Here is a 23,579-nt window from a genome sequence, read left to right on the forward strand (position 1 = left end):
ATGCAGTATTCAAGGTACCATCTTAAAATCAGAATCACCAAACCAACAGTGCCTTCATATTGGCACAACCTCCAGAACTGTGAATCAAAGAATCTCCGTTTATAAATTACCCAGCTTGTGGTATTCTGTTGTAGTAGCAAAAAGTGGACCAAGACACCATATAAAAAGTTTTATTCCTTAGGTTCACAATGCTTAAAGAGAGGGAGAATGAGAACAAATCTCACAGGGAATACGCTTGATAGATGAAGTACATTGACTACAAAGTAAGTGAGTTCCAAAATTACTGAAGTGTAATTGCTCAGTTAGGACGGTAGCAGGCCTCTGTACAAAGTTAAGTCTACTTAAAGTTTGAGGTGCATATTTATCTCAGCTGTTCTCAGGTGAAACTGTCATGACTGATAAAGCAGAGATCTTAGATTACAGGCAAGGTGACTGGTGTTGACAGGGTTTCAGAGATTATCTCCAAGGGTAACAGGGTGTGGCTCTGTCAAGGCTGAGAGCTCAACCTTCCGAGAAACAGCTGATAGTGTAGCCCTCACACAGCATATGTAGGGAGGTAGCTCACAGAGTGTAGACTATTGTGGTCTAAGCTCTCAGATTGTGTGTATATGTGTATATATATATGTGTGTGTATATATATGTATATATATGTGTGTGTATATATATACATATGTATATATGTATATATATATGTGTGTGTATATATATACATATGTATATATGTATATATATGTGTGTGTATATATATACATATGTATATATGTATATATATATATACACACGCATGCACAGGCACACATATATATACACAATATATATACATGTATATATATTGTGTGTCTATATATACAATCTGAGATATATATACACATATATATACATATAGGTGTGTATATATGTATATATATATCTCAGATTGTGTATATATATACTATATATGTATACATATACAATATATATTGTGTATATATATATACACAATATATATATATAGTGTGTGTGTGTGTATATATATCTCCACCAAAATATTTATATATTTTGAAGTCCAGTAGTTGAAATCAGTAACTCACAGATGGGGCATGATAAGACTAACGTGTGGTGTCACATTCCTGAGGGCAGGGAAGATCACTCCAAGTTCTCACATATGGAGTCGGATAAGACGTCACATTTTTGAGAGGCTGAGAAAATACACTTCAAGTTCTTATCACAGCAAAACATATGTCACTCCCATAGCAGACTACATGTTTGGAATCATTTCAAAGCTACATGACAGGAAAGAATTGTATCGCTATGACTTTATAGCAAAATACCACTTGCATAAATTTTGAAGACACATAAAACAGAACAATATATTTTCCAGGATAAACAAGTATCTCAGTAAATATGTAGAAGGTGAATTGGAAAGAGGCTTATTAGTTGCTCCAAATAAATGACTTCTGGTGGGGAAAATAAATGGACTAAAAAAAAAGTAGATGAAAAATATAAAGAAAATAAAATAGGCCCTTCACCAAATGAAATTGATAGTATGCAGTGAACTGAATAATATTGTTAATTTTTATACCGAAGTTAGCAAGAACAATGAAAATAACATCTACCCAATCTCCCCACCTCATAAAAACATAGCCTACAATTGTCTTAAAGAAAGAAATTTTTCTCTCTCTGCCATAGTGCCAGGTATATGCCCAACTAACTGTGGAAAACAGTCAGGTCTCTCTTTCAACCTTTATCATCAGCCTCACAGTCTGACTCTGTTTATAAGGCTCTCCTCCACCAGGAAGGATGACGGACCATACCAGCAGAACTTGTGCAACATCAACCCAGTGAATCTTTTCAACAAGCCAAAACACTGATTACCGCAGCATAGAATATGCCCCACCCATTACTAAATCTAGATGTCCTTTTATTCCACCTTCTCATGATTTTCTTTTTCCTGGAATATAAAAGTATTTATTTTATAGTCCAGCTAGTATGACAAATCAGTGAGTCAGAATTCTAGCTTTGTTGTAAGGTTTTGTGAACGTCTGGTCCTCTTATTTTGTACATTTCTATTTCCTAGACAAATCTGAGTATTTCACCCAGTTTTCCTTAACTAGGAATTGAAAACTCAGTTTTTTTCTTACAAACCTTCATGTCTTCCTCCTCATTTGCACAGTCTTATCTTGTACCTCCTATAAAATGGAGAAACTTGACATTAAAATGTAATTTTTATTACATTTTGAGATATTCTCAGAGAAATTTTCCCCCAATCTCCTTAGGGGGGACGTCTTTACTACAGTTCCTATACACATCCAACTCCTTTTTTTTTTTTTTTTTGACAGAGTCTTGTTCTGTTGCCAAGCTGGAGTGCAGTGGCATGATCTCTCAGCTCACTGAGACCTCTGCCTCCGGGTTCAAGCAATTCTTCTGCCTCAGCCTCCCGAGTAGCTGAGATTACAGGCATGTGCCACCATGCCCAGCTAATTTTTGTATTGTTTTAGTAGAAATGGGGTTTCACCATGTTGGCCAGGATGGTCTCGGTTTCTTGACCTTGTGATCCGTCCAACTCAGCCTCCCAAAGTGCTGGAATTACAGGCCTGAGCCACCCCACCTGACCGCCCTCCCCAACTTCTCCACAATTTTGGGGAGCATTCCTCCCTTCTCCCACCAATCAAGGAGCCAGCTGTCTCTACTGAGCTGTGTAACTGTAGAAATCTTTCTACTTCCGGTTGCTAGAACCAGCATTACCTGAGGGGATTGATTCCTAGAGGTCAAAGACAAATGCTGGGTTTAGTGCCCGAGCTGTTTTTAGGATTCCTCTTCTTCATGGCTTCCTCCTTCCTCGCACAGGTTCAAAGTTGTTTCTTTCCTTCTAACTATATCTGAAAAAACAAGGCTCATTATACCAGAAGACCTTGTATTTTCCATGGCGAATCCACAGAGTGAGTGGCTTGAAAGTGCAGATAGGAAGAGGGCTCTTCATGCTGTGGCTGCTGAGTGAGAGTGAGATGTCCCCAAATTGGTTCACTGGTTTGTTGAAATGAGACAAAGTTTCTAAGTCCTGAGCTTCACCCTTAATTCTTCACAGACATGTTGATTTTAAAGTTAAACCTACACCTGCCTCCTTGCATAGGGCCAAACAGGCATGGTGTTAAGAGAGGAAGACAAATGAATTGCATTCTAAGCATTCCCCAGGACTTCAGTTCCATCAGGTATCATCTGGTTGAATTCTTATGTAGAAGTTGTGTGGTTCCTCAGTTTGACCCATTCTATGGCCACCCCAGACTTCCCCAGGATGATTTGTGCCCCTTTCTCTAGAAAGCCGGACTTCTCCTGTCCTAAATCTTCTATTCTCTCCATCTACCAGTTAAATAAATCCCAGGAAATAGACAGAATGTTCCTTGTCCTGAAGTATAGTACTCATCCCTGTAAAAGACTACATGATCTTATCTTTATCCTTACTTTTAGGAATTCCTGTAAAATACTACATGGCCTTATCTTTGTCCTTACTTTTAGGAATTCCTAATGTTTCTCCCTCTTTTGTTACTTCAAGTGTCAAAAGGAACAAAATGCTTCATCAAAGCAATGACATAGATCATGTGTCAAGTATCTGCCTCAAAGTAACATGTTGCATATTCTTTACTTCTATATATGGGCTCACAGTTTCTTAATATTTGATAAAAAGCAGAATGGGATTCTTTATTTTTATTTTCCCCTTTGTACATCACCTGTCACATTTACATCTTTATTCATCCAAGATACTATGAAGTTTTTCGTTTATTTTCTTGCTTTGTAGTTACTTTGAAGAGTAAAATGTAGATGCAATATACTGTTATGGTTTTCTAATACTCTGGGGAGTATTTCATTTGTTTTTAATGTTAAGCCCACTGAAATAAATTTGTTCCTTAAACTTCTATTGACACTTGGTCTTAAAATTTTTTTAAGAGACAGCTGTAACATTGTCTCCAAAGTATAAATATCATCCCAGCAAGAAAGTAACTTTCAGCTTCTGTCATAAAAGGGACACAGGCAACAAAAGCCAAAATAGACAAACGGGTCCTAATCAAACTCCACAGCTTCTACACAGCAAAAGAAACAATCATTAGAGTAAACTGGCAACCAACAGAATAGGAAAACATTTTTGCACTCTACCCGTATCTGACAAAGGGCTAATATCCAGAATCTACAAAGAACTAAAGCAGATTTACAAGAAAAAAAAAAAAAAAAACATTCAGAAGTGGGCAAAGGATATGAACAGACACTTTTCAAAAGAAGACAAATATGCAGGCAACAAACATGTTAAAAAATGCTCATCATCACTGGTCATTAGACAAATGCAAATCAAAACCACATTGAGATACCATCTGACGCCAGTTAGAATGACGATCATTAAAAAATCTTGAGACGGCCGGGCGCGGTGGCTCAAGCCTGTAATCCCAGCACTTTGGGAGGCCAAGGCAGGTGGATCACGAGGTTAATAGATCGAGACCATCCTGTTCAACGTGGTGAAACCCCGTCTCTACTAATACAAAAAATTAGTTGGGCATGGTGGCGCGTGCCTGTAATCCCAGCTACTCAGGAGGCTGAGGCAGGAGAATTGCCTGAACCCAGGAGGTGGAGGTTGCGGTGAGCCGAGATAGCACCATTGCACTCCAGCCTGGGTAACAAGAGCGAAACTCCGTCTCAAAAAAAATAAAAATAAAAAATATTGAGACAACAGATGCTGGAGAGGATGTGGAGAAATAGGAACACTTTTACACTGTTGGTGGGAGTGTAAATTAGTTCAACCATTGTGGAAGACAGTGTGGCAATTTCTCAGGGACCTAGAAATAGAAATTCCATTTGACCCAGCAATCCCATTACTGAGTATATACCAAAAGGTTTGTAAATCGTTCTATTATACAGACACATGCACATGTAAGTTCATTGTGGCACTGTTTATGATAGCAAAGACCTGGAATCAACCCAAATGTCCATTGATGATAGACTGGACAAAGAAAAATTTGGCATATATACACCATGGAATACTATGCAGCCATAAAAAACGACGAGTTCCTGTCCTTTGTAGATACGTGGATAAATCTAGAAACCATCATTCTCAGCAAACTGACACAAGAACAGAAAACCAAACATCCGCATGTTTTCAATCATAGGCGGGTGTTGAACAATGAGAACACTTGGGAACAGGGAAGGGAACAACATTCACAGGGCCAGGTAGGGGGGTGGAGGGGAGGGGAGGGAGGACAGCAGCGGGGGGCGGGGAGGATGGGGAGGGATAACACAGGGGAGAAATGCCTGATGTAGGCGACGGGGGCGCGGGGTGGAGACAGCAAACCACCATGGCATGTATGTACCTATGCAACAATCCTGCAGGATGCAGGATGTGCACAGGTACCCCAAATACAATTTTTTTAAAAAGTCACAATCTCAAAAAAAAAAAAAAAAAAATGGACACAGATTTCTAACAGGAAATGGAAAGGGAAGAACTACTGAGTCGAGTGCAAACTTCTCGCCTGGCAGAAAGCAGCTGATTCTATAAACTGTCCCTCCCAGTCTCCTTCCACACCTTTCCTCCGGGCCCAACCCCTTTCCACCCGCACCCCGCCCCAGGCGCACTGACTAGGACGCCCAGGCAGGGACTAAAGTGACAGCTGACTCTGCCGGGTCGGAGTGCGCGTCCTCCCCGTGCCGGCGCCGCACTGACAGTCCCCTGACAAAGGAAGTGACAGCCCCAGCCCCGCTCCAGGCCAGCGGCCAGGCGCCCCGCGGACGATGCTCTCCAGCCTGCGGAGCTGGGGCGCCCGCGGCTCCTATCGGCGCGTCCGCGGGGAGCTGGATGAGCAGGTAAAGTTCGCTGGTCCCTAGGGGAGAGGAGAGGAGGCTGGTCGTGGGGCCACTGTGGGTGGGGGAGTGGAAGTGGGAAGAGGTGAGTCCTCGGACCCTGAATGTGGACTGATGAGCCCTTGTTTCAGTTGTCATCACACACGGGATAGACAGACCTGCATACACACTCAATCCTGAGAGCAGAGAGCAGAGATCAGGGTGGGTGCAGCTTGAACCAGAGGGAGCTCAGTCTTGGTGGAGCTGAAGGAGAGGAAAAGGAATCTTTGTTTGAAGAGATAAGTAACTCTTTCATACACAGAAAGTGTGCACGGACCTGTCATCGCTGAAGGAACACAGGTTGGGGTGTAATTCTGCAACCAGTGGGTGGTCCCATTAAACCCGCAGAGCATTGGGGATTAATAATGCCCAGTGTGGATTTTGGGATCCAGGTCTGGGGCAAATCCAGAAACTTCAGACTCTTGATTGTGCTTTGCTCTGGCACAGGATAACTCATGCTTTTACAATGGGAGTCCCGTGCTAAGACTGTAGTGAGAGAAATGAACCTTCAATTGTGTATTAGCAACAATTTTCCTAACAAAAGTTCCGTTTGTTTCTCTTATCATCACTATACAAGACATGGACTTAGAGACAGCCCTGTTGTCCTAACAAGGAGAAAAAATGTAATTCCAATTCAGTGGCACTTGTTCTAATCCTGGCTTTTTTAGTAACTCTGAGTGTCAAATAAATGTGACATCTATTCTGATCACATACAAAATCAAACTATAAATTTATTTAAAATTAAGTTACATGTAAACTACTTTTGTAAAAGTCTACGAAATAGAAGGGCCAAATAAGTTCCTTGAAAATGTGAAAAAGCTCCATCACTATAGCATGCTTTTTTTTACTGTACCATAGAGATGGCAGGCTCAATTGGGTAAACTTTAATATCATTAGTGAAACAGCAAAAGTGACCAAAGGCAGTAAATTATAAACTTGTAGTTGAAAAAGTGTAAAATTCAATTTTGTCACCCAAAATTCTAGTCAGCTCTTCCTCTAGTATTCAAGAACTGTTTGTTTCCTTGACTATTATTGACCTTCGATAGCCTTCATAGATCAAGAATCCACTTGAACAAGGTTGAAAATCTTCATTTTAATTTCATTCTCTATTTATTATTTCTATGATGCCAAATGTTTTAAAAAGTTCATGGTAGCCTGGCACAGTGGCTCACCTCTGTAATCCCAGCACTCTGGAGGGCCAGACATAGAGGCACACTCATGTAGTCCCAGCTACTTGGAGGGGCTGAGGTGGAAAAATTACTTGAGTCTGGGAAATCAAGGCTGCAGTGAGCCATGTTTGCTCCACTGCACTGAAGCCTGGGCGGCATAGTGAGACATTGTGTCAAAAAAAAAAAAAAAAAAAAAAGTTGATGACTTCAAAATGCATAAGAAACTCTGTTTACTTACATATTGACTTCATATATATATACACATATATGTATATATATATTTGTTTTTTAAGATGGAGTCTCACTCTGTTGCCCAAGCTGGAGTGCAGTGGCATGATCTCGAATCACTGCAACCTCTGCCTCCCAGGTTCAAGTGATCCTCCTGCCTCAGCCTCCCGAGTAGCTGGGATTACAGGTGTGTGCCACCATGCCTGGCTAATATTTTGTATTTTTAGTAGAGAAGGTGTTAGCCAGGATGATCTTGATCTTCTGACCTCGTAATTCACTGGCCTCAGCCTCCTAAAGTGCTGGGATTACAGGCATGAGCCACCTTTCTAACTGAATTTTTATGGCTAACATGGTGACCTGTGAATAGATGCTTCTACATATTTTTTGGTGCTGGTGATTAGCATCCATCCATTCAGTCAGTCATCCCAAACATGTTTACTTTAAGCTGGGCCATGGGCCTAGAGAAACTGGAGATTTCTCCAGAAGCTACAGATAGAGAGATAAATCAACTATAGCTTCTGTCTTCCGACAGCACAAAGTCTAGTGAGAGAGAAGCACCTTTAAGGAAATAATGAGAAAGTTACGTAATATGAGAGTATAATCACTGAATGCCAATCTGAAGGACCTCTTAAGTCCTCCCTGAGTGTATGTTGAGGTTGCTCTGGTCATACAGAACCTGTATCAGAGCCTTGGACTGGAGTAAAAGGACAGACATTACCAAAGGCACTAAATCCTGAATAGGATTGAAGCACAAGAGCCTGGAGAAGGGAAGCAGAGGAAGTGGGCGAGAGGAAAGGTGTAGGTGGTGAAAAACAGTGTTGCATGGTACAGAGTTGAGAGTGTAGAATCACAACTGGAGGATAGAATAAACTAAGTGGTTTAGATCCTGTTTCTAATACTTTGTTTCAAGATCTTAGACTAGTTTCTTAAACTCTGGGTATACTTTCCATTTCTATAAAATAGGGGTGACAAAAATTATTACACCATAAAAGTATTTTACATTTAGTGAAATAATATACTTAGTCCAGAATTTAGCACATCTTTAGTGATTAAAAAAATGTAAGTTTTATCTAGCTGGGCATGTTGACTCACACCTATAATCCCAGCACTTTGGGAGGCCAAGGTGGGTGGATCACCTGAGGTCAGGAGTTTGAGACCAGGTTGGCCAACATGGTGAAACCCCGTCTCTACTAAAAAAACAAAAATTAATCAGTTGTGGTGGTGAGCGCCTACAATCCTAACTGCTCAGGAGGCTGAGGCAGGATAATTGCTTGAACTTGGGAGGCAGAGGTTGCAGTGAGCAGAGATAGTGCCACTGCACTCCAGCCTGAGCAAAAGAGCAAGACTCCATGTCAGTAAAAAAAAGGTAAGTTTTTTTTTCAATTTCTGGAAGTTTTCACTTCTCTATGAGCATCTACTTTCACTTTCCAGTAACCTCCTCCACTATTCCCAGAATCCTATAAAATCCACAAAGGAAACTTCTGAAATTAGGCATTATGGGATATCAGTAAACATAGCAATGTGTCACACAAACCATATTGCCATAAGGCCACGTCTCAACTTTAAACCTAAGGAAGCTTGAAAACCTCACAGTTCTGAACCCTGGCTGCCTATGATCTGGTGGTCTAAACACTTCTTGTTCCTCTGCCATAATCCAGAAATAACAGGACCTCCATCCTAGTGAAAATTGCTCATAAGTCAGCAATGTCAAGGTATGTTTATGGAATGAATGCCTACTATAAACTCAATAGTACATAAATATAGTAGATGATAAAATAGCTTAAACAAGGCCTGTAGGGGACACAGGGAAATGAGAAACTCACCTGGGGTCAGTTAGGTCTGAAGACTAGAATTGCTGTCAGATTGAGAACAAATGAGTTAGAAAGATGATAAATATTTAATGGAGAAAATGGGAGTAAATTAGAACATTCAAGGACACTCAGAATTGTCATGTTCTATTTTTCTACATAAAAATTACTATTTGCAATACATAATCAACTCAGTAATATCCATAATATTAATTCAGTAATTATCAATGTATTGTAAAATCATTCGCACATTCTTGGTGCTTGGTAAGAATTAATTCCCTTCATCAGACTTTAAAAAAAAAAAAAAACCTGGCTGCTATTTCTTCTGGGAAGTAAAGTATGGTTGGGCTTTGCTGTGGTTCAGCATAAGGTACCTGGTTCACACCTAAAGAGCTATTTACTAGAAAATATAAAGGGCTTCATATAAGATGCTTTCACATGAAAAAATGGTCCTAGAGGGAATGCTAATCCAAATATTGAGTTCCTAGTCTGCTAAAAAAGCCATTTGTGGTAGCTTTGCAAGGATTAGGTGCCTAAAACAACAACCATGTTATTTAGTTCACTATTCTTTGGGTCAGCTGGATTGTGTCCTCGTTTGGGTCAGTTTGATGGCTAACTCCTGAGCTCTCTTATGCATAGGATTGTTGTGAGAGCTAAATACAGTGACAGTGATTCTACAATGATTGTAGAATCAGCTGGCAGATGGGCTGGTAGTCAGATAATCTAGAACCACCTTATTCCTATGTCTGGCAGTTTCAAGCTATTGGCCAGAGGGTAACAGACCATCAGATGAGTGCCTCATTTCTCCTCCATATGATCTGTCATCCTTCAGTAGCCTAACACCACCTCAGGTACATGGTGCACTCAGCGTTCTAAGCACAGAAGGATCCAAAGCATTACGGCATTTGAGGCTAAGAATTGGAGCTCTTTCAATGTCACTCCTGTTGTATTTCCATGACCAAAACAAGACACAATGCCAGCCCAGATACAAGGGGTAGAAATAGATTCCACCTCTTGATGGGAAAAGCTGCAAAGAATTGGTAGCCATTTACAATTTTCCACAGAATTAATGTGTTTTGGATATGAATCAGATCCTTTAATTGGTGGCAAATTATCAAATTAGCAACTCCCTGTGAAATTTGAACTTATAAAATATGTCCTCTAGGTTAATTAATGAATTCTTAGAACATTTTTTCCAATAATTTCTGTTCTTATTTCTGTGGGGTTTTTTGGGGGGAAGAGGTTGGGTTTTTTTTTTCTTTTTCTTTTCTTTCCTTTTTTTTTTTTTTCTTTTTTGAGATGGAGTCTCGCTCTGTTACCCAGGCTGGAATACAGTGGCACAATCTTGGTTCACTGCAACCTCCACCTCCCGGATTTCAAGTAATTCTCTACCTCAGCCTACCCAGTAGCTGGGATTACAAGTGCCCACCACCATGCCTGGCTAATTTTTGTATTTTTAGTAGAGACAGGGTTTCACCATCTTGTCCAGGCTGGTCTTGAACTCTTGACCTCGTGATCCAAAGTGCTGGGATTACAGGCATGAGCCACCACACTTGGCCTTAATTTTTAAATAATATGTGTGATAACAATAATGATTACAAATTTATTGTTCATATATTTGAGTCATTGTTTTGAGCTAATGGTGTGATAAGTATTCTATATTTAGTTCTTGCAACAATCTTATAATGATAGATACCATTTTGGTAAATCGTATATATCTTACATGATTTATATAATTTTCTATAACACAGAGAACAGATTTGGAGTCAATTATGTTTTCTCTTCTATACTTTGGGCATTTTGTATAGAATGAAATTTGGATTTACTCATTCCTTCTAGCTTCAGAATTTTTTAAATTGGTAAACACCGAATATGGAACAGAACTTAGTTAAGGAAGATCAGTGCAAAATTTCTCAAATTTGGACAGTTTCTAAAAATCAAAATTAACTTGGTGACCAGTCTTACTTTTCAAAATTCAAAGAGATTGGTGCTGACTATAAAAACACAAAATGATTATTTTTGAGATCTTCTCTTTTTAAACCTCTTTCCTATTGGTTAAACCAACATAGTAAATGGGAAAATTTTATGGAAATTTTATAATCCAGCCCAAAATAACATGTAATTGTGACAAATATGTAATTGTGCATATAATTACAAAAATATGTAAACATATACAGAACTACAACAAATACATGATAGTCTCTTATTTTTCTATTTTTTCAGAAAAAGAAAACTATCTTTAGCAATTTAAATGCATTAAATTTAGCTTATATATACATATACATATATAATACACATATGTATACATTATTCACTTATACTGTCATATAATTGTATTAGTTGTAAATAGCCAATATGGGCTAATAAGTTCAAAGAACTGACCCTCTGTATGTGTACGTATATATACATAGTATATGTACATATATGCGTGTATGTATATATATTGTGTATAAACACATATAATTGTAAATTTACATTTCTAAAATCTATATATATGTATACATACATGTACACATTATTTTTCCACCATGATTTATTGCTACGTGCACCATCATAATGTTGGGAGAAATCTTGAAATTCTTCTAGTCCAACCACCATCCAAGAATATCTTAAGTATATTTCTTAAGAATTATGATATCGATATAATCTGTAACCATTAGTAGAATATGTCATTTCAGGTTTACTTTTCTGAAAAAAATATTTTAAATGTAAATTAAAAACATTTACTTTATATACCACTTGCTATATTTTTTCTTTTCAGAAATGCAGTCCTGAGAAAAGTGCCTCATTTTTCAGTAAAGTGACATATTCCTGGTTTAGCAGGTAGGAATTTTACTAACATATTTGTAGCATAACACATTGAAAAAGATCACAAGGGAAATGACAGCTGAATGTTATTCCTTTAATCTCAACGTGAATAGTTGGACAAAGTTGTCTCATATTACTTATCACACAGAATCACAGGTAAAAACATACTAAGTAGTTCCACAGATAACAGTACCAATATTCCTCCAATATGTCTGTCCCTTTATAGGGTTTTTATTTCATTAGCACTAGGGAAGGACAGAAAAATGAACTTCTCTTTTATCATCAAGTATATGCTACCCACTTTGAGTTTATTATTTCATTTAATTCTCCCCCAAGTGCTATGAGATAGGCATTTGCATGAGAAAAATTTAGGCTCAGGAAAGGAAAGCACCTGTCCATTGACACCCATGTAGGAGCAAGTATGTGTTTTAAACCAATTTCTGCTGAGTTCACGTTTTATGCTTTATTTTTGCTATGTCATTCTATTTTTTATAAGGAATGCTCGCATATATACTCATATATGTTACTTTGAAAACACACACACACAGTCCTGATCATTTTATAAGACATCTATTATGGTTTTTCTCGTAGACTAACTGATCCGTAATGTATGATGAGGGCTCAAAATTTCCTCAGGACATATCATTGTGAACTCTGATTTTAACACAGAAATTAAATAGTGTTGAATGGGAAGAGTTGATGTCTTCTTATTTTATAACTTCAGAGCCTTTCTTTAGAAATGTATTTCTTTTTCCCCATAACAGAAAGTTCATGATAATATGAAGTTAAATTTGTCTTTCTAGCTTTATGCCCCTTGCTCTATAGTCCACAGAAACAAAATTGCTCAATTTTATCTACAGACATGTTTTCAAGAGTAGATTAATATTTTAAAAGATGATTGGGTACTAGATGCCCCAAACTCTGCTAATCTTTAAAAATGCAGAGATAAATGATTTAATTTCTCTCTTCTAGGAATTCATAGTAGAATTAAAAAGATTAAAAAATATACCACCATTAAAAAAAAAAGGGGGAAAAGGCAACATAAACATAACTGACAAACACAAATTTTCAGTAGAATCATCTAACCAAGTTTGCATCATTCGGGACTGTTTTACATATACCAATACTTTCACTTGACATTTAAAGATGTATAGGAGTGAGTAACATGGTATTCCAAGTTGAGCAAATACTATGTGAAAACCACATAATAAAGGTAGGAAAGAACTGGCTGCGAGGTTCAGATGTGGGTTCACATTGGGAAATTTTTAATTTTTGAGATACATTTGAAGCATCATATGAACAGGAGTTTAGATATGTGGCTTCCGGGCTTAGAATAAACCTTTGACCTATAGATATGGATTTGGGAGTCATTGACTAGAGGGCAGTAGTTTAAGCCATCAGGATGAATGAGACTGCCCATGAGAAGAACCCACTGAATAGGCTGAACAAATGGAACACTGGCAATCCTCAGTATTTAAATGGCAAGAGAAGGAGGAGTCTACAAAGGAAGCTAAGTAAAGCTGTTCCGAATGTATTATAAGAGAAGTATCTGATGAAATAGTGTGAGTGAAAGGTAAGAAAAGAGAAACTGTCAAGAAAGGAGAAATATAAAGTGGCCAATAGGGACAAATACTGAAAAGTGGTAAATCAAAATAATAACTACATAGTCTCCATTAAATTTGTCAACATGAAGATCATTGGGGAATTTTTAAAATCAATTGAAGTATGTGTATACTTGTGAGCAAATACTTGGGCAGAAGGGGTTAAATTGTGATAAGATCTCCAAGTTACACACATCTAGGAATCTCTTAAAGAGGATGGCAAAACTATGTAACATTAAGCTGTACACTAGGAAAAAGAAAGATTAGATAGAAATCTGAATGTGAGCTATTTACATTTAAGGATTTTAATTCTTCAAATTTGTATATGTATAGAAACCTTTTCAACCCTGAATTTTGTTTACAGAGGAGTTGAGAGGAAGAGTAATACTTATCCCAGCTTTAAAAAATTTCAGTCTCATTTTAAAGTCATAGGTATCATAGAATTTTAATAATACAAATAAAATCAATTTTAAATACATGTAGTTTTAAAGTTTGGTTATCAAACTATAAAACTATATGAATATACATTAAATATTGCAAACATTATTTTAGCATTCCTAAAGTAAGAAGCTGAAATTAAGTTTAATAAGCAAGATTAGATATAGCAAATCTTCAAATATGACAACCTAGTATTTTGAAATCCATATTTTAAGTCAATCAAACAAACCATCAAGCTCTAACTGTGAATATCATATTTATTTTCTGTTTAATTTGAATATCTCACAACTAGATGCAAAATATTTTCGTAGAATATTGTTATCCAGAACTGTCATTAGCATGGATCTAATCTGATTTATTATGTGTGATTAAACAACTGTATTTGAAACATAACTATTGTTTAAGAGAATGTCCCTTTGAAGACAAAGATTAATTGTATTTTCAAATCCATCTTTGGAGTTAGAGAATAGTGTCAAATTATCTCCTAGAACAAATTCAAGCATCTATAATTATATGAATAACTCAATTAAAAGTGCTCAGATGTCAGAATAATTAAAAATTATATACTTATGAGCCTTAATTCCTAAGACAATAGCTGTCTAGATCATTCTGATGATCAAATAATTACCAAGCTTTTATTAGCAAATATAATTTGTCACCAGTGGAAATTATCATGGCTAGAGATATACATGGAAAAGTGTAGTAAGAGTTTTCATAGGTCACTATTGTGTCATTATTTTAACCAGATACACTATTCAATATGTCCTTTTTCTCACCTATTAATAAAATTTATACATTAGCCAACTTGCTCCCTTTCTCCCATTCTATAATTTTTGGCCAGATTAATTTATTTTCTTTTCCCATAACATAATAACCTCGTTCCAGAAATGTTTTAAAAGGTGATTAATAGTAAAAAAATCAATAATGCTACTATATATTTATATTTTCTAAGCATTCAAATATTATTCATTTATAAATGTTATATTTCAGCTTATCTTTCTAAGAGATAAGCTGTTTTTCTATTCTCTTCACATGAGTTGGTTGAGATATTTATGCACACTTGCTAATTCTAAATATAGTCAAAATTCTCTCTGAGATAATAAAATTCAACGATGGAAGTTGTATCAGTCAGTTCTCATGCTGCTATGAAGAAATACCTGAGACTGGGTAATTTATAAGGGCAAAAAGTTTAATTGACTCACAGTTTCACAGATATGAGAAGGCCTCAGGAAACTTACAATCATGGCAGAAGGGAAAGCAAACATGTCCTTCTCCACATGGTGGCAGGAAGAAGTGCCAAGTGAAGAGGGAAAAGCCCCTTATAAAACTATCAGATCTCGGGTAAACTCACTCACTATCATAAGAACAGCATTATGAGGGTAAATACCTCTATGATTCAGTTTTCCCACCAGGTCCCTCCCACAACATGTGGGGATTACGGGAACTGCAATTCAAAAATGAGATTTGGGGGGAAACAAGGCCAAACTGTATCAGAATTAATACAGCTCACTGTTTTTTTGCTAAGTTATCCTGGGTTTGTTTTACATATAAAACACTGTGAACAGTTTCTGAAGGTCTTAATGTTTAACTGCCTGTAAAAATGAGAAATTAATTCTTTTCTGTCTGATTTGGGGAGTTTTGAGAATCAAATTCATTGACGGGACTGTCCTTTGAAAAGAAACTGTAATCCTAGCACTTTGGGAGGCCAAGGCGAGTAGATCACGAGGTCAGGAGTTCAAAACCAGCCTGGCCAAGATGGTGAAACCCCATCTCTACTAAAAATACAAAAAATCAGCCAGGCATGGTGGCACACACCTGTAATCCCAGCTACTCGGGAGGCTGAGGTAGAGAATTGCTTAAACCTGTGAGGCGGAGACTCCATCTCAGAAAAAAAAGAAAGAAAGAAAGAAAAGAAACATCATTCTAAAAATATGAGATGCGTGTGTAAACTTTATTATTGTTTTAGGAATAAAGCCCACAGGTTGGTGGGACCTGGTATGCATTACACATTTCACTTACTGAGACGGCCAACTCTTGGTCCTCGTTTCCCAAAGAGCTGCCTTAACATTTGAGTTCAATAAATACCACTTCCTCATCACTTCCTTGCTTATTCTTTTTCCAAACTCCTGTGTGGGAAGGTAAGGCCAGTCATGTGATCAGAGTCTATCAGAAAAGAGCAAAAGATGGTGGCGGTAAGCACACATCTGGGAAAAACGTCAAGATAGTTAAACCACCAAGCCATGAGAGTCATAATCAATTCAGCTTAAGTGTCACTTTTAGATGCTGCATTATTTGGAGACTCAGCATGACAGCCAGAGGTCACTTTTCCCTGAACCAAAACTGCTGAGTTTTGCACACTTCTAACTCAAAATGCTGAGGCAGTAAATGTTATTAAAAATGCTTTTCTAGAAGTCAATGGAGTCTTATTTTGAAAATGAATATTTATTTTATGGAATGAAATAGAACTTAATATGACATGAAAGTAGTTTATTGCTTAATATGTTTTTAAAAGTGCACTGCAGGAAAATGTCCAGCATATTTGAGCCATCAGAAACATAATTACCGAAAGTCCTTTCTTATTTCATTTAAACCTTTTTGTTAAATTTGAATTGTGGTAAGATATTATCAATTATTCTAAAAGTAAAATAAAATATAGTGGAGACTCTTGTTACCGCAGGGTTTAAATTTATCCCAGAGTCAATCAATTGAGATTATTTAGTAACAAGGCCAATAAAAGCAGTCCCAGTTTGGAGTAGTTTAAGCCATTGTTACAGTCCCCTGGGCTAATAATACAGTATATAATGGAGAGAACTTAGGCTATACGATCAGAAGGTCTGGATTTAAATACGAGTTTAATTTCTTACTGAACAAGTCATGTCACCAAAGTCACAAACTATATCTGACTTATATCACTTCAGAGTGCATTTGGCTTCAAGTAACAGAATAGCGAAATAATAATAATATTAAAAATCAGGCATTTATTTTCTTATGTTATTGGGAAGAAGGTGTTACTGAAAATAGGATGTTGAACTATCTCAGAAATGTTATAAAAGGCCCAGGCTAGGTCTGTCATGGTGGGTCACACCTGTAATCCCAGCACTTTGGGAGGCAAGGGCAGATGGATCACTTGAGGCCAGGAGTTCAAGACTGACTGACCAACATGGCAAAACCCTATCTCTACCAAAAATACAAAAACTAGCCAGGATTGGTGGTGTGCACCAGCAATCCCAGCAACTTGGGAGGCTGAGGCATGAGAATTGCTTGAACCAAGGAGGTAGAGGTTGCAGTGGGCCAACATTGCTCACTGCACTCCAGCCTGGGTGACAGAGCGAGAGTCTGTGTCAAAAAAAAAAAAAAAAAAAAACCAAAAAAAAAACCTCAGAGTTTTTCTGTTTTTCCACTTCCCATCCTTATCATTTGTCTTTTCATCCATGGTGGCAAAAATGGGCTTTTTATCTCAGAGCATCATGGCTTCAAAGGACAAAGGGAAGTGGAAGGGAGGCAAAATGTTTTCTCCTTTTGAAGTTCTATGCTTTCATTTGAATAAGAAAGTTCTTCCCAGCAGATATTTGTTTAGGTATTGTTAGCCATAACTCAATTATATTATTAATCCCAAGCAGAGGGTAATGAGATTACCAGGACTGGTTTAGACCAATCATAATTCATAACTCTGTGGCTAAGATAAGACTTTACCATGAGTTCAAGAGATTTTCAACTGGATAAATATAGGAACTCTGTTAGCAGAAACATAGTAGAGCAGAGCTGTAGGTAAGTACAATTCATTGTCTCCCACAGTAAATTTTGTGGTAAAGCTACACTATGCATCTTGTTTGCCTACTAGTTTAGACCCATTGTTCTTGCATAATTATTCACAGTGTCACTTGGGATAAACTCACTGAATGGAGGAGGGTTGATAAATTAAGGGGCTTGTGGAGACTTGTCTTGCTTCTTAAGGCGTCAATTCAGAAACTATATTCAGATTGGCCATATTCTGTTGGTCATAAGGCCAAGGCCAAAGCTTATGGGACAGGGACAAGTACTACATATCAAGTTGTACAATCTATAAAGTCAAGTAGCAAATTGTGTAGAAAGTCCTAGTGGAACAGAAGAAATTGCAAATGCAGAGGTTGAATCCATTTCCCCTCCAATACAAGCATAAAAGTAAACACAAGCAAAGTGGAATATTTCCCCAGCTACCAAGTGGGTACCAAGTACCAACCAGGTGGGTACTTGGTAGCTGGGGAAATATTCTACTGTGAAAGTTTGCTATTTAAGTTTCAGCAAGTGAGGTGAAGTAGTGAATGAGGTGAGTGGTACATTTCTCAAATGTAAGACGAATAAATGAAGTCAGTGTTTCACTGAATAATTGGATGTCCAAACAACATTTATAAAAACTACACATGATTACTTCACATTATTGACCTCCAGGATAAAACCATATGATTTTTTTAAACACATAATATAGTCATTGTATTTTGATCAGTAAAATAATTTATAAATCAAGGAATGAAATAAGTGCATGATGACAATTTATTTTTAACCTATTATTTGTTTTGCTATCGTGTTTACCTTACTTTTTCATCTTTAGAGTAATTACTTTAGGCTATACGAGACCTTTGGAAAGAGAAGATCTTTTTGAACTAAATGAAAGTGACTCCTCCTACACTGTGTGTCCCATCTTTGAAAAACAATGGAGAAAGGAAGTTTTAAGGACTCAAGAGAGGCAAAAAGTTAAGGTAATTAGTTACAAGGTTCTATTAAATTCTGATGTAATTACTACTGGAAAACTAGATAAAGCTTTTCTCAAATATGAGATGCTATTATTAATATAGAAATTCTTAAAATGTGTGAAATGACAATCTACTTTTATAAGCATAATTTGTTGCTATTGCAGCCCATTTCTGTCTTCCAACTACTCAACATTCCTTCTCTTTAATGTTAATTTATAATGTGTTGATATGCATGTATGTATCATTTGGCTTCTTACCAGTGGTGACAAAGATAGCTTCTGTATCTCAGAGCATCACATCTATTGTTCAAAGCAAATTATATGGTGGTCAAAATTAAAGTTTATGGGAGCAGGAGCAGATACTCCACATCTAGCATCATATATACATATACATATATATTATTTTCAGACTTCTCCAAAGGAAATATAATTTGGAGATGAAAACTGTATTTATATTAATTAAATAGTTTCAAAACTCACAAAAATAATAAAATGCAACTATTGCACTTGCCCTTTTATGCCATGTGGTGTAAATAATGCCACCTACCCTTCCAATGATATGGGTCATAATTTCAAGTTTAACTGACTTATTCCTTTCTTATTACCTTATTGTCTTTAGAGCACACTGTTAATTGTATGATTAGTTTATATATATTTTATTTTATAAATATTAGTTGTGTCCAATTTTCTCATTGTTTCTATTTTCTTTAATTATGTAGGCATCTTTTCATAAAGAGGCAGATACCACGAAACCATCCCTACTCTATGCCTTGTGGAACACCTTTAAGTCTGTCCTGATTCAAGTTGCCTTATTTAAAGTGTTTGCTGATATTTTATCCTTCACTAGCCCACTCATAATGAAGTAAGTTAAATTCTGGTGGGTTTTTTTTTCCTCCCCACAGGTAAATGATGAGTAAGTATTCTAATATAAAATTTCTAATACAAAAGAGTAGAGAAGGTCCTTATTGCAAATATTATTAGGAGGTGGACATGCCATTAGGGTTATCTGCAATATAAATGGGAATTAGGGTGATATAGTCAATATTTAATAAAGCCAACCATATAATAAGCACTGTTCTAAAATCTTATATTAATTTTATTAAGCAAGGGTTCTCCAGAGAAACAACCAATAGGATATATACATATACACATACATACATATATGTATATACACACATACATATATGTACACACACACACATATATAGAAAGAGAGCCAAATAAAAAGGAATTTATTCTGAAAATTTATTTTATATATATGTGTATATATAATAAATTATATATTATAAATATATAACAAATAATATATATTTATATAATATTTACATAATATATATAATAAATTATGCATATAATATATATAGCCAAATAAGAGTTGATTTATTATGGGAATTTATTATATATATATGTGTATATGAGGAATCAGAAGTTCCTGTTTTATGTAAGGTAATTATGAAAGACATTGGTGATAAGGTGACATTTGGTCAAAGTCCTGAAGAAAGTTAGGAAGGAAGCTAAATAAAATATCTATTGCAATTAAACGTAGCAGGAAGGGCAAAAGCCATGAAGAAGCTCATGCTTGGTATCTCTGAGGGCATACAAGGAGGCAAAATGAGGTTGGAGCAGAGAGGTGGAAAGATAAGATTGAGGTCAGAAAGGTGATGAGATGACAAGATTTTGTAAGACCTTATGGAATATGATGGTAATATAGGCTTTTATTCCACATTAGCAGAGAAGCATATGGAAAATTTTGAACAAACAAAAAAAAATCATCTGATTAGTCTTAAGTTTTATAGGAACGACTCTGGCTGCTATGTGGAGAATAAAATCAAGAAGTGCAAGAGTGGAAGAAGAAACACCAGTTAGAAGTTTGCTTGCGATAATCCGAGCAAAAGTCAACGTGGCTTCAGCTAGGTAGTAGCAATAAAGGTGATAAGAAGTGGTCAGACTCTGGCTGTGTTTTAAAGGTAGAGGTAACGGAATATATTGCTGGACTGAATGTAGGTTGAGAGAGGAAGGGAGAAGTTAAGGATGCCCTAAAAATTTTTGTTTAAATCATAAGGTAAATGAGTCATTACATCCTGAGATATAGAAAATGCAAGAAAGACTAGAGAAGGGAATGGGGTTTGCTTCTGGACTTGTTAACTTTGAAAGACCTGTTAGCTGTGGTGAAAGAAAGAAACAATTCACATAGCAGACCTGCCTATGGACTTTGGAAAGCCTAGTTACAGGACTGGTCTTTGGCTGGCAACTGGAACTTACATTTCAGGAGAGTACCCACTGCCCTAACTGATAAGAATGACTCCATATGTCCAAGTTGTTTATTCAACCGATATGGTTCATGGTGAATATCCGTTTTCCTTCTGGGAGTCTGGAATTTTGGTGTGTGTTAAGAAAAGGGTGTCCACTTGACCAGCCTCCAATAAAAACCCTGGGTGCTGAATATCTAACAAGTTTGCCTTGTAGACAACATTTCACGTGTTTTGCCACAACTAGTTGCTGAGAGAATTAAGCATGCTCTGTGTGACTCTATAGGAAAAAGGCTTTCGGAGCTTGTGCCTGTTTTCTCCCAGATTTCACTCCATATATCTTTTCTTTTTTGCTGATTTTGTTTTGTATCCTTTCACCGTAATAAATACACCCATGAGGATGACTATATGCCGAGTCCTGTGAGTTACTAAAGTAAATAATTGAGCTGAGGCGTCCTTGTGGGGATCCCTGACATGGGGCCATCTAGATTAAAAGGTTGAGTAAGCAATTGTCTATATACACTTGGTGTTAGGAAAGATATAGGCTGGAGTGACAAACTGGAATTGTTCTAAATTAGATTAGGTATGTCAAGCCATTGTTCTGGATGAAATCACCTTAACATATGTGAAGAAAAGTAAAGGTGTCTGAAAAAAAGAAAAAAAACCTATCAGCTATTCTAATGCGTAGAATTGGTGAAGATGAGGAAATTTATCAAAGGATATTGAGAAGCAGTGGCTAGTGCAAACACATACACATAAAAACAAGAGAGAATGGTACCAGGGAACCAAGGCAAGATGCATATTGCTGTCAGAAACCTGTCCCTGACAGTTTGCACCCCAAATTCTTTGTTGGCTCCCTTGTCTGTAGAAGCATAAGCCAAATGTTTCCTGGATTAACTGCCCCTTCCCCACTAGATAACAGATCTCTTCCTCACCTTGCCTCTGCCCCTCACCTCAGCATATCCCAGGAGTCACCATATCACTATCTTATGTGTGACCAGAGAAATCTATCAGAAGCATTGACCAGGATCTTCCTCTTCTGCCCTGTTCTGGTTGTCCAATGCTGCAAAATGAATCACATCACAATTTGGTGGTGTTAATCAACAATTTTACTATGTTCATGAATTTGGTGTCAAAACTTCAGGCAGTGATTGCTTTCCTCTGCTCCACCGTGATTGCGACCCTGGCTGAGTGCCTAGAACATCTGGAGAGAGCTGCCCAAATGGAGACATATGGCTGGTGCTTTGGTTCTAACTGTAGGCTGAGTTACCCTGGATCTTCTCCCTGTGTGCTGGTGCTGGGATGCTCAAAATAGCTCCTCACCTCACACATCTGAGGCCTGGGCTACGATAGCTGGAAACGATCACATCTCTCTCTCTTCTGTCCTCTCTTTCTGCTTCTCCCTGTCTCTGTGTCTCTGTCTCTGTCTCTCTCTCCCTCTTCCCTCCCATCTCTCTCCTTCTCTCTGTTTCTACAGCCTCTCTGAATGGTTAGCTTGAGAACAGAGGTCTTAGAGTAGCTAAATTTCTTACATGGCAGTTGGATTTCCTCAGAATGAGTATTACAAGAGGCTCAGACAAGGCTTTCTATGACGTAGGCTGGGAAATCTCAGAAGTTTTGCCACATTGTTTTGGCCAAAAGATCCCCCAAGTCAGCCCAAATTCAAAAGGAAGGGAATTAAAGAAAAGAGTTTCAATTTCCCAATGAGAGAAGTAGCAAGGGATTTTCAGGATATTCTGACTCCCCTTGCCAATGACTACTGCTCAAGAAACTTGTGAGAGAATCTCACCATGGCCCTGGTCTTTCCTAAAACAGCAATAGGTCATAGCAGTTCGTGTGTCTATGTTTCCTGAAAGGTTGTATCTGAATTACCAAAGAATGTCTGTGGGATAGAGAACAGTCTCCTTTATTTTGTGAGACAGTTTTGCATCACACTGGTTTGATCAGACCTGCAAAACAAGAATTTTAATATTGCACTGCAGTGAGTCAGGTGACACACCCTTCTCCCTGCCTAGGTGATGAAAGACGCAAAGGATCCTGTATTATTCAGTCATTGTGTCCTTAGCTCTTAGCACGAAATCTGGCACATAGAACTCAAATAAATTCCCTGGAAAAAAATTTGAATAAACGGGACTTAGCCAAAGTTCCAATTTTCCAAGATCTTCCAAGACTTTTATTCTGCAGTAGCTGAAAAACCTTAACATTTTCACAATGAGTAACAACTGAGTGATCAGAAAGAATTGCAAGGCTTGTGTGATCATAATTTGGCCATGGAAGAACTAATGTTATGAGCTGTTTTTGAGACTACAAATATACATACATACATACGTAGTCTCAAAATATGTGTATTCTTTTTTATGGAAAAGCTGCTGGAGAGGACTGTCTTAATGGATGAGAGCACATTGTCATATTTTTTTATACTTGTATGTGTAAAATAAAGCATATAAAAGGAATATTTTCATTAATTTACTAGCAAAATTATACTTTTATTGTTTACTAGATACATTTTTTGTTGATTGTTGTGTTGGCTCTCTTCTTCCCTTTATGGATTTTATTTTAATATCAAACAAAAAACACGTATTCATATCTAATATCACAAATATTGTTTTATGGTCTTTATCATGCCTTGAGCATAGATTATTTTTAATATTTCTCAATTAATTTGAGCCACTGCAGTGCCTGATGTTAGTCAT

General features: G+C 37.1%; 1 protein-coding gene across 3 annotated transcripts in view; it reads left to right on the top strand.

Annotated features, from left to right (window-relative positions):
* The first annotated feature begins 5,748 nt into the window (after nucleotides 1–5,748).
* The window catches only part of LOC105711824 (multidrug resistance-associated protein 1-like), an 85,424-nt gene continuing 67,593 nt past the window's right edge, over nucleotides 5,749–23,579 (top strand). For all 3 annotated transcript variants that reach the window (XM_021671954.2, XM_064380042.1, XM_064380043.1), the window contains exons 1-4: nucleotides 5,749–5,820; nucleotides 11,823–11,884; nucleotides 18,497–18,644; nucleotides 19,357–19,499. In XM_021671954.2, coding sequence (XP_021527629.2) covers nucleotides 5,749–5,820; nucleotides 11,823–11,884; nucleotides 18,497–18,644; nucleotides 19,357–19,499 — 425 coding nt within the window. The remainder of the gene's footprint in view (nucleotides 5,821–11,822; nucleotides 11,885–18,496; nucleotides 18,645–19,356; nucleotides 19,500–23,579) is intronic.

This window comes from Aotus nancymaae, unplaced genomic scaffold (assembly GCF_030222135.1).
Source record: "Aotus nancymaae isolate 86718 unplaced genomic scaffold, 86718_ANA_hifiasm-v0.15.2.pri h1tg000022l_1, whole genome shotgun sequence".
NCBI lineage: Eukaryota > Metazoa > Chordata > Mammalia > Primates > Aotidae > Aotus > Aotus nancymaae.